This window comes from Phocoena phocoena, chromosome 15, assembly GCF_963924675.1.
Source record: "Phocoena phocoena chromosome 15, mPhoPho1.1, whole genome shotgun sequence".
Lineage (NCBI taxonomy): Eukaryota > Metazoa > Chordata > Mammalia > Artiodactyla > Phocoenidae > Phocoena > Phocoena phocoena.
This window is the reverse complement of record NC_089233.1, coordinates 23,303,484-23,315,451: the sequence shown is the minus strand read 5'-3', so window position 1 is coordinate 23,315,451 and position 11,968 is coordinate 23,303,484. Positions and strand designations below refer to the sequence as shown.

Genomic DNA, 11,968 nt, shown 5'->3' with positions numbered 1-11,968 from the left:
ATTATACCCCAATAAAGATGTTAAAAAAAAAAACCAATGTCAGTCAGTCTTCCGCTTACCTGATGGGCTCAGCAGTCTTGCTTGGTCAATCTTAAACATCATTGTGTTTTAAATTACTTTGTGTTACCAGTAAACTCTTTTTTTTTCTCTTGAAGATTTCTGTTACTTTCTTAATGATTCATTCTTAATGCTTTATGAAAAAATTAACTACAGACCAAACAAGGACCAGCTTGTTTTGCTATAATCTGAATGCACCTGGTGAACTGTCAGCCTTATGGCCATAAAGCAGCACAGAGAAAAATCAACACTGGAGGGGCTTCCCTGGTGGCGCAGTGGTTGAGAGTCCACCTGCCAATGCAGGGGACATGGGTTCGTGCCCCAGTCCAGGAAGATCCCACATGCTGCGGAGCGGCTGGGGCCGTGAGCCATGGCCGCTGGGCCTGCGTGTTCGGAGCCCGTGCTCCACAACGGGAAAGGCCACAACGATGAGAGGCCCACATACCGCAAAAAAAAAAAAAAAAAAATCAACACTGGAGAATTTTATTAACAAAAAAACCTCTCGCAGTTTATTAACAAATTCACAGAACAGTAACTGTACGTTTCCTTTTCTGCTATTGTCACTTGTTAAATTACTATCATCGTTTATACACAAGGAACAGTGGACATACTTTACAGTCTTTCTGATAAATATATTGCCACGCTGCATCCAGCCTGGATAACACTCTTCAGAACAGCGTACGCTGGAGCCTGTTAAAAACAACAACAATAAGCAAAGCAAAGAAACCTGCTCTATGTTCACCTTCAGTTGTAAGGTACAGGCCCGGCATGGCAGGGTTGGGACTTCTCTGGATAAGTAATGAGATCTAATAAACAATTTATTTTAATTGGGAAAAAAAAAACCTATTCAAAAGATTGGAATGCCTCTGCTGCATCCAAAACGTTTGACCCAACTGGTTTCTCACCTGAGAGGGAGAAAGTGCTGGGTCAAAGGATAAGGAAGAGAAGCAAGAAATAAGATTCCCAGTTGGGAGGAAGGCATTTGCTGGCTTTCTGTCAAGCAATGTATTGGTTCTCTTTGTCTGACAGCCACTTTGTATCTTTCTGGGAACAGAAACCTTCCCATCCCTCATCCTTCCAAATAAGGTCACCACAAGCAAACAGTAAAGGGGGGTCCCCACCAGTTCTGCGTCGTGTTCGAGGCCTATGTCATGGTGCTCAAGCTCTTCATCCCGAAATTTCCTTATCACCTGATTAAGGAAAAAGAAATGGAAGCAAGTCAGCCTACCAGCTCCCTGCTGTTCTGACTTATTTTGGAGACTAAAGCCTCATATTATCATCTAAGACACAGGTAGGCAAACTTTTCCTACAAAGGGCCAGAGTCAGTACTTCAAGCTTTTGGGGCTGTAAGGTCCCTGTCACAACAACTCAACTCTTCCATCGTAGAGGGGACAGCAGCCATGGACATGTAGACAGATGGGTGCAGCTGTGTTCCAACAAAACTTTATTTACAGAAACAGGTGGTTGGCCACTGACTTAGCTTCAGAAAAAATTAAACAGTTCCCTTATTTGCTGTAGAAAATTTCTGAGGATATTTATTTATTTAATCTGAAGGGTTTGTACTCATGGCATTTGCTCAGAATCTATCAATGATCCGGAAGCAGAGAGAATACAGGTCTGGGCTCAGGAAACACGGGTTTCAGTCCTAGCTCTGCCCAAGCACGTGACAGGGCATTCGGCTTCAGCTGCCTCAGTTTGCTTGCTTTTAAAATGAGGTGCTGCCCTAGGTTTCCGAGGCATCACAATTCCCTAACACTCTATTTTGTTCCTCTTACCAAACTGCATATCTGCCCTTCCCCCCCAGCAGCCCCTTCCAGAGCGAGTCAAATACCTGAAGAAGCTCTTCATACTTTTCAGGCTCCTTCTCCATCAGCATCCTGATCTGGTTGTTGTAGTGGTGTGCTATGGACTCTTCCACAGCAACTGTGCAGGCCATTGCGCCCTCCTTCCCAAGCAGGGCAGTTCCCGCACCTGGAATTGTCAGACCCAGAAGGCAAAGGATGGGGCTGATACCACTGGGGATGGAGATCAGCTGAGGTCAGGGTTTGTCACCTTGGCACCCTGGACTCTGGGGCTGGATAATTCCTTGTTGTGGGGGAATGTCCTGAACACTGTGGGCTGTTTAACAGCACCCTTGGCCTTTACCCACTAGGTGCCAGTGGCATCCCCGGTTGTGACAACCAAAAATGTCTTTAGATGTTGCCAAGCATCCTCAGGAGCAACTTGCCCCCCTAGAAAACCACAGTTTTAGGTGGTACCAGATCACAGTGTTAAACCCTGAATCACATAGTAAGAATGTTCTTTTTTCAATGCTTTTTCAAACCTTCCGATTATGGCAGGAGTGAGTCTTCACTGAGGGTGAGTGTGTTTTGGGTTCCGCTATACCACTGATTCCCCCCGCCACCCTTCTTTTTTTGGCCGTGCCTCGTGGCTTGCGGGATCTTAGTTCCCCGACCAGGGATTGAACCCAGGCAGTGAAAGCGCCGAGTCCTAACCACTGGACCGTCAGGGAATTCCCTGACTCTCCCTTTTTAAGAGTGAGCAGATCTCAGGTTTAGAACCTTCATCAAGGAACACCATCTGGCTACAATTGAATTGCTCTAGCTTTTTTCCTCTCTGTTGTATTTATTTTCACTGTACCTTCTATTTATAAAAGTTCTGATTTTAAGATTCTATCTTAAATAAATGTAAGCCAAAAAAAGTCAATTTAACTTCAGAAAAATATTAAGTAAATTAAAAGGTTGTAAGAGGACACAGCAAGAATTGCAGAAGTGGTTATTTAATGATTCAATCACCCCAGATCCCTAAGCTCACACAGGCTCTTCTGGACAGACACATACCCAGTGCAAAGCCCAGCACATTCCAAAAGGGCATCAGAATGGTTGGCCGCACCCTGAATGCAACCATCAACTCATTGAACTTTTTCAAGTGGTCCTTTTCTTGATCCCACATTTTCTGTAAGAAACATAAAAACAAAGACATGCAAGCAATTCCACAGAGACCACCTGCTATATACCAAGGAAACTAATGCCCTGTCCATGTGTGGTAAAGGAAGCAAAACGGGCAAAATGATGAGAACTGCTATTTCTCCCATTCCCCTTGAATTGTCGAAGAAAAACCCTAAACATCAGGCTACGGAGAAGAGAGTGACAGCAAACCAAAAGATGCATCTGTAATCTTAATTCCAGAGAAGCCGACCCCGAACCATGGTGCCAGAAGAAGCTCCTCCGACCCACAACGCGCCTATTCAAGGACAAGAGTGCGCACCCAAAAGAAATGAGATGTTTAGCCCATTTCAAAATCAGAAGGGCAGAATATTACATTTTATATAAGCTCCTTTCAGAGAGCCAGAAATGTATCATTTACATCAAAGAAAAAAGGGAGAATGATTATAAGAGCTAACACTTAAGAGTATGTCCTATAGCCAAGTACTGTCAAATAGCTTTACATACGTAATTAACTTAATCTGCACAACTGCTTTGTGAAGGACAAACTTATTATCCTCATTTTACAGACGAAGAAAGTGAGGCACAGAGAGGTTAAGTAACTTGCCCAAGGGCTCAGAGCAGGCAATTTAACATGTGCTAAGTGTCTATTACATGCCAGGCATGGTATTAGCCAGCTCTACACCAGCTCATTTATTCTTCACCAAAACCTCATGAGGTGTTAACAGCTCATTTTGCAGATATGGAAATGGAGAGGTCATGTGACTTCCCCCAGGTCACACCGGGAGACAGCTGGAATGTGAACCTTTATAGTCTGTGTGACTATAAAGCCCAGGCCCGACCGTCTGCCTCTCAATATAAAATATCTCCACTGGCCTCCACTATGGGCGGGACCACGTCTCACAACTGGCGCTTTTACTTAACGCTGACTCTCAGCCCTTTTCTATCCCCCGCACCGCCCCCCACCAAGATATTTTAATACTACAGATGTACTGTATGTGTTTATGTACTAAATGTATGTGCTTGATAAATAAATAATAATATGCTTCTTACTCCTCCATCCCCACCTGCACAACCAATTCTTGCTTGCCTGGGGACAACAGTATCTCCCTTGAGAAGGCATGACCCAATGCGATTCATTACTCAGATAAAGAGGCGCCCACCTGAATGACCGGCCCGATGCTCGTCCGACCCAGGATGGCCATCTGCCCTGCGTAGATGCGGTTCGCTCCATATTCACCTGCATGATCCACCCGGATTATTCGATCCACAGCTGCCCGACTGATATTGTCTAAGGTCACTCCCGAACTGCAAAATCTGACACTGATTCTTCTTCCATAAGCTGCAACGCAAGTGTTTATTCTCCATTACTCTCGGGTAAAACTGAGTTGTTTCCTTCATAGACAGAAAAAGAGGCACCTTAGAGCAAAGGTCACAAATAAGCTCCCCATAGGTGGGGTACGCCCACGGGTGTATTCTGTTTAATCTGCAATGGTTTTTGTTTTGTTTTTTGAAGTAAATTAGTTACCAATATTTAAAACATAGAAGATTTTAACTAAAGATCTGGACTCTGGCTTCAATCTAAGTGTATGATGATCTAGAAATACTGATCCTGTCTTCTCACCAGGCAGTTAACGTGGTAGCTGCCTCTAGATGGGCATGGTTCTCCAGTCCTCTCACTCGTGCCGGCTTGCTCTGCTCCCAACCCTGGCTGTACAGAACCCCTAGGGAGCTCTCAAAAGCACGGATGCTCCTCCCCAGTTGATCTCTGGGAGGGGGACACAGATGTTTTTGAAAAGTTCTGTGCACAAATCCTCTCTGCAGCCAAGGTTACAAACTGTAGATTTAATTTCTCCTAAAAATATCCGCACCCGTGGGCATCTGACTTTGAGAATTTAGCCTTGGAGCTTAGGTTTCATCTCATTATGGTACTTAATTCAACTGAACTCTTCTTGCTTTCAAAATATAAATTCTTCAGGATAGATTAGATTTTGTCTTTTAAAAAAATCTCCAAACAGTAACACCTTGACTGTAATCTCTGAGGCTTACATTAGGGCATTCCCCAAGTTCTATCCCCTAAGAGAAGAGTTTTGTAACATGTTTAGATGTATAAGGTGTTATCAACTCATTTTGAAGATATGGAGATAGAGACTCAGAGAGACCATTTAGTTTGGAATGTGAACTTTGACCTGTATTGATATCATCTTGAGATGTGTTTCAAGGCTCTTATGTATGACTACTGTGTGTTTAATAGATACTTCTTTTCATTTAGGCTAACTTGAACACCCACACAATGTGCAGAAAGTTTCGTTTTGGATACATCTATAGTTTGTTTGTTTTTCCATTAAAAAAGGCTTGAGTGCTTTGGACACAGTGATGGGGTAGGCCTGATGAAATATGAGGGAGTTCTGCATTTGAACTTTTCAGGCAGGGGATTTTAAATGACTAAACAAAAGAGCAGTGGATATTAGGGGTCCGAAGCATGGTGACCCAGCTGTGATCCAGTCTTCCACATATAACCTGCTCCATCTCACCGAGCATATTTGACTCAAGAAACTGGATGGAGTCCAAGTTCTGCCAGGTGTAAGGTACCACTCAGATCTGTGCCATCAGACAGTGGGTTACTGTGGTCCGTGGCCATGTTTTTATGTGGAGACTAATTTGAGACATTTGACAAAGTCAAGGTAACCTGTCTCAAGTTTTTGCCTCCAAGTCCAAGGACTGGTGCTTCCATTGGTCTGGCCTCCTTATAGAAAGATGGGGCCCAATTAAAATTGAAAACGATGAGATGACTCTATTTTTTAAAGTAATCTTGTTTGCTTGTTCTTTTATTTTGTTACTCCCATCCAGAAACGTGTTAATGGGAAAGAACTTTAAAGACAACTCAATACTCTTTTTTTTGGCCGTTCCCCATGGCTTGCGGGATCTTAGTTCCCCGACCAGGGATTGAACCCAGGCCCTCGGTAGTGAAAGCGCCAAGTCCTAACCATTGGACCATTGGGAAATCCCTCAATACTCATTTTTAAGAAACCACTTACTGAGAAATAGCAAGGGGCTGAGTGCACAGGATGAGGGTGAGTTCAAACGCACATCTGACTTCTGATGGGGAGAATTATATTTCTATTAAAAACATACTTGAATTTTCCCTAGCACTGCAACACTCTTCCAGATTCAGGCACCTAATAAATGCTTTTTGGGAGTATGTGTGGAGGGTGGGGTATTGTAATATTTACTATTTCTATCTTTTCATAATCTTTGCAAGGTCTCTTTAAAAAGTATGGGATGGACACTCCTGGATTGGAAAAATTAATATTATTTAAATGGCCAAATTACCCAGAACAATCTACAGACTTAATGTGATCCCTATCAAATTACCCACGGCCATTTTCACAGAACTAGAACGAATAATCCTAAAATTTATATGGAACCATAAACGACCCAGAATTGCCAAAGCAATCCTGAGGAAAAAGGACAAAGCTGGTGGCATAACCCTCCCAGACTTCAGACAATATTACAAGGCTACAGTAATCAAAACAGTGTGGTACTGGCACAAAAATAGACATATGGATCAATGGAATAGAATAGAGAGCCCAGAAATAAACCCACACACCTATGGCCAATTAATCTTTGCCAATTAATATACAATGGAGAAAAGACAGTCTCTTCAGCAAGTGGTGTTGGGAAAGCTGGACAGCCAAATGTAAATCAATGCAGTTAGAACACACCCTCACACCATACACAAAAACCAACTCAAACTGGCTTAAAAACTTACATATTAAGACATGACACCATAAAACTCCTAGAAGAGAACATAGGCAAAACATTCTCAGACATAAATCACACCAATGTTTTCTTAGGTCAGCCTCCCAAGGCAATAGAAATAAAAGCAAAAATAAACAATGGGACCTAATCAAACTTATAAGCTTTTGCACAGCAAAGGAAACCATAAACAAAATGAAAAGACAACCTACGGACTGGGAGAAAATATTTGCAAACAATGCAACCCACAAGGGCTTAATTTCCAAAATAACAAACAGTTCATACAGCTCAATAACAAAAAAACAAACAACCCAATCAAAAAATGGGCGGAAGACTTAGACACTTCTCCAAAGAAGACAAACAGATGGCCAACAGACACATGAAAAGGTGCTCAACATTGCTAATTAGAAAAATTCAAATCAAAACTACAATGAGATACCACCTTACACCCGTCAGAATGGCCATTAAAAAGTCTACAAATGGGCTTCCCTGGTGGCGCAGTGGTTGAGAGTCCGCCTGCCGATGCAGGGGACACGGGTTCGTGCCCCGGTCCGGGAAGATCCCACATGCCGCGGAGCGGCTAGGCCTGTGAACCATGGCTGCTGAGCCTGTGCGTCCGGAGCCTGTGCTCCGCAATGGGAGCGGCCACAACAGTGAGAGGCCCGCGTACCACAAAAAAAAAAAAAAAAAAAAAAAAAAAAGTCTACAAATAACAAATGCTGGAGAGGGTGTGGAGAAAAGGGAACCCTAACTGGTGCGGCCACTATGGAGAACAATATGGAGGTTCCTCAAAAAACTAAAAACAGAGTTGCCATATGATCCAGCAATCCCACTCCTGGGCATATATCTGGACAAAACTCTAATTCGAAAAGATACATGCACCCCAATGTTCACAGCAGCACTATTTACAACAGCCAAGACATGGAAGCAACCTAAATGCCCATCGACAGATGAATGGATAAAGACCTATACACACACACACACACACACACACACACACACACACACACAATGGAATACTCTTCAGCCATAAAAGAGTGAAATAATGCCATCTGTAGCAACATGGATGGACCTAGAGATTATCATACTAAGTGATGTAAGACAGAGAAAGACAAATACCATATGATATCACTTATATGTGGAATCTAAAATGTGAAATTATTAAGAAATTAACAAATGAACTTAAGAAACAGACTCACAGACATAGAAAACAAACTTATGGTGACCAAAGGGGAAAGGCGGTGGGGGCGGGATAAATTAGGAGTTTGGGATTAGCAGATACAAACTACTATATTAAACAACAAGGTCCTACTATATAGCACAAGGAACTATATTCAATATCCTGTAATAAACCATAATGGAAAAGGAAAAAAAAAGTACAGTATGGATCACAGATGGGCAAAACATTATTTATAAAAATCTCCTTTACCAATATAGGAGATTTTTCTCTATTTGTAACCACTTTAAAATAGTAGAAATTACATTCTGAAATTCACCACATGGTCATTAGTGTTATCTCTAGATATTGGGGTTGACATACTAAATTTCTTCCTACTCCTTTTCTCTATTTTTAGTTTTTCTACAGAGAACATTATTGCTATTATTATTTCCACTTTACTGTTAGTGAGAACGTACATTGGTGCAAATTGGTTTCTTAAGGGAAGGGTTGGGAAGGGAAGATTTAGCAACATATTTCTACAGTATGGATCACAGATGGGGCACAGAGCTAGAGCCAGAAAATACATATCCTGTCTCTAACACAGACCTTAGACAATTCAGAATTGCCATTTCTTACATATAAAATTGGGAATGATCAGGTTATTTCCTTTTTAAGGGAAAACATGCAATAATAAAACCTTTCTTAATGAGTTATCATGAAGGTAAAATGAGATACAGGAAGCAAAGTAACTCTTTAAATGAAAAAGAATGATTCTTATTCTGGTATTGGCTCAACTAAGGAGCATTAAAAATCATGTTCAACAGTCCTCTGAGTTTTGCCTGCACTGTCACACACTTTAAAATAAAACTGAGAAATAATATATAAAATTGAGGCCCAGAGCTAGAAGCTCTCAAATGCATCATTTTATATTCATGTTTTCCCAAAATGTGAAACACATACCTATGATGGTACCTAGGAGGTTTCATGTGGTTTATAGGAAGACCTTAAGTGGCTATGAACATGCATTAAATAACACCCATGTTTTTCAGCAAGAGTTATTCTCTTCCAATTTTTTTGTCTTCATCAAGGAGATGGTCTCAGTTTACAGCTGACACATCTTAAACATCTTCCTAACACTTGCTAACCTCCCTTTCTTACCAGAAAGAAAGATGATCTTGGGTTCAAGCCTTGGTAGGCAACAGTATCTAACACAATAACTTCTTGTTTTCAGCGTATTTATTTTTTATGATTACTTTTCTTGGGACAGGCGATACTGGTTTTCTGTTTACCATAAGGATCTAGTTTCCGTGAAATTACTTAATTTAAAATGGGACACGGTTTAGGGAAAAAAAAAAAAACCTTTAGTAATCAAAATACAAGTGGTATTGCTATAAGGCAAAAGTCGTCAAGGTGGTACACGAATGATTTAACTTTGAGAAAATGACCTCACAATTTTCTGAGGCACCTCGGATGAAATGAGGAAAGGAGGAGCCAGGATCCAGGCCTAAGTCTCCCTACTCCCAATTCGATACTCCTTCCAATACCCTGGTGCCTCTCAAACTTGCAAATGCACACGAATCATTCGAAGGTCTTGTTAGAATACTGACATAGCGATCCAGTAGGTCAGGGGAGGGACCTGAGAATCCGCGTTTCTAACAAGCTCCGGGGTGAGGGGTGGAGGTGTCGGGGGCAAGCGGACGCTGCTGGTCGTAGGACTACCTACGAGGCCCTGAGCAAAGGCTACGAGGAGGACACCCCCCACCCCCCCCGTCCCCAGGACACTAAATTTTTAAGGTCGCCAACTGTCCTCAGTCCGGAACGCCGACCACACCTGCAGTGACGTCACGTAACAGGTGCGCAATTACGTCATCCTCAATGCGCCGACCCGGAACCGGCGCTCCAGACGGTCACTGCGGAAAACCACCCCACTTCCCGCCCGGCGGACCCGCGGCGCACTACTGGCTTAGCCCCGCTTTTCCAGCCGCTCAGTCGCGCTCCGTCGCAGCCCTGTGACGTAGTGAACGTCTTCCCCGTGACCTCTCCGACCCAAGCCTCAGGAGAAAATTCCCTGGCTCGCCGGCACGGGGCGGGGCCACGGTAATGCTCCCCCTTTACCTGAGAGGGACCTCGGGGCGCCCGTGCGCAGCTGCCACAGACAGCAAGCCGCAGCCGCCCGGGTGTAGCTCATTGCCGCGGCAACAGGGGAACCACTTCTTGAACAGAGCAACCGTGCCCTTGGCGCAGACTGATGACGCACGGCCGACGTAAGGCAGATAAGACCCGCTCTTGCCTCGGTGGAAACGCCCTGGGCCACCTGCTTCCACTCGATTGGTTGGAAACGTCAAATGAAAAGATTCTATTGGATGCGATCACTATCAATCACTCAGACCGACCGGGTAAAGGGTTGCCATGGAGATGAGAATGCTAAATTGTTCTTTCAAAGATCCCGACGGGGTAAAGATTACTCTACTCAGTTCCTGGGAAGGAGGACCATGAAGGAATTGTTTACTGGCATAGCCATTGTGTTTTATGCTTTACCAATATAGGAGATTTTTCTCTATTTGTAACCACTTTAAAATAGTAGAAATTACATTCTGAAATTCACCACATGGTCATTAGTGTTATCTCTAGGTATTGGGGTTGACATACTAAATTTCTTCCTACTCCTTTTCTCTATTTTTAGTTTTTCTACGGAGAACATTTATTATTGCTATTATTATTTCCACTTTTCTGTTAGTGAGAACGTACATTGGCGCAAATTGGTTTCTTAAGGGAAGGGTTGGGAAGGGAAGGTTTAGCAACAAATTATTTCTTACTTTTAAGTCTATATCCAATCTGACAATGTAGACTCATCAATTTTAACAAATGTATCACTCTGGTGGGGGAGTCGGTGCATGTGTGGAGGCAGGGGGTATATGGGAAATCTCTGTACCTTCCTCAATTTTGCTGTGAACCTAAAATTGCTGTAAAAAAATAGTCTTAAGAAAAAAAATTTTGGACACTTTAAAAAAATGCATATCCACTGATACAACAATCCTACTTCTAGGAATCTATGGAACAGAAATAATTTTTCGAATGTGTAATGTATATGAGGGCAAAAAATCAAAGGTGCATACCTGAAAGGATGTACAGCAAAACGTTTAATAATGGCAACTTCAAGGGGTTGGGATAGTGCGAAGGGGGCTTTCATTTTTTTACTTTACACCCTTGGATTATACATATATATATATATATATATATATATATATATATATATATACCTCTTTATTAGAGTATAATTGCTTCACAATGCTGTGTTAGTTTCTGTTGTACGACAAAGTGAATCAGCCATATGCATACATATATCCCCATATCCCCTCCCTCCCACCCTCCCTATTCCACCCCTCTAGATCGTCGCAAATCACTGAGCTGATCTCCCTGTGCTATGCAGCTGCTTCCCACTAGCTATCTTACGTTTGGAAGTGTATATGTGTCGACGCTACTCTCACTTCACCCCAGCTTCCCCCTCCCCCAGCCCCCCCCCCCCGTCCTCCAGTCCATTCTCTATGCGTCTTTATTCCTGCGTCTTTATTCCTGCCCTGCCACTAGGTTCATCACTACCTTTTTTTTTAATTCCATACATATGCGTTAGTATACGGTATTTGTTTTTCTTTCTAACTTACTTCACTCTGTATGACAGACTCTAGGTCCATCTACCTCACTACAAATAATTCAATTTTGTTTCTTTTTATGGCTGAGTAATATATGTGCCACATCTTTATCCATTCATCTGTTGATGGACACTTAGATTACTTCCATGTCCTGGCTATTGTAAATAGTGCTGCAGTGAACATTGTGGTACCTGTCTCTTTTGGATTTATGGTTTTCTCAGGGTACATGCTCAATAGTGGGATTGCTGGGTCATATGGTAGTTCTATTTTTAGTTTTTTAAGGAACCTCCATACTGTTCTCCATAGTGGTTGTATCAACGTACATCCCCACCAACAGTGAAGGAAAGTTCCCTTTTCACCACACCCTCTCTAGTATTTATTATTTCTAGATTTTTTTA

At 42.5% G+C, this 11,968-nt stretch overlaps 1 protein-coding gene across 2 annotated transcripts; it reads right to left on the bottom strand.

The window, feature by feature from the left end:
- Positions 1-526: 526 nt before the first annotated feature.
- COQ7 (coenzyme Q7, hydroxylase) lies at positions 527-10,161 on the bottom strand. 2 transcript variants are annotated; one of them, XM_065892489.1, is made up of 6 exons: positions 10,036-10,161; positions 4,166-4,344; positions 2,898-3,012; positions 1,889-2,028; positions 1,179-1,247; positions 527-747 (listed from the first exon to the last, which is right to left on the bottom strand). In XM_065892489.1, exons 1-6 carry the CDS (start codon positions 10,106-10,108, stop codon positions 670-672), a joined length of 654 nt encoding a protein of 217 aa, XP_065748561.1. In that variant the 5' UTR covers positions 10,109-10,161; the 3' UTR covers positions 527-669. The 2 variants fall into 2 exon arrangements, with proteins under 2 accessions (XP_065748561.1, XP_065748562.1); XM_065892490.1 differs by lacking the exon at positions 1,179-1,247 and having other exon boundaries at positions 670-747; positions 10,036-10,108.
- Positions 10,162-11,968: the final 1,807 nt, after the last annotated feature.

What these genes read in the sequence shown, in the direction of transcription:
- COQ7 (XM_065892489.1), bottom strand. Translation starts at nt 10,108, where the DNA reads ATGAGCTACACCCGGGCGGCTGCGGCTTGCTGTCTGTGGCAGCTGCGC. An exon ending in GCATCGGGCCGGTCATTCAG is followed by an intron (nt 3,013 to 4,165) that starts GTGGGCGCCTCT and finishes TGTTTCTTACAG; the next exon opens with AAAATGTGGGATCAAGAAAA. An exon ending in AGTATGAAGAGCTTCTTCAG is followed by an intron (nt 1,248 to 1,888) that starts GTATTTGACTCG and finishes TTCCTTAATCAG; the next exon opens with GTGATAAGGAAATTTCGGGA.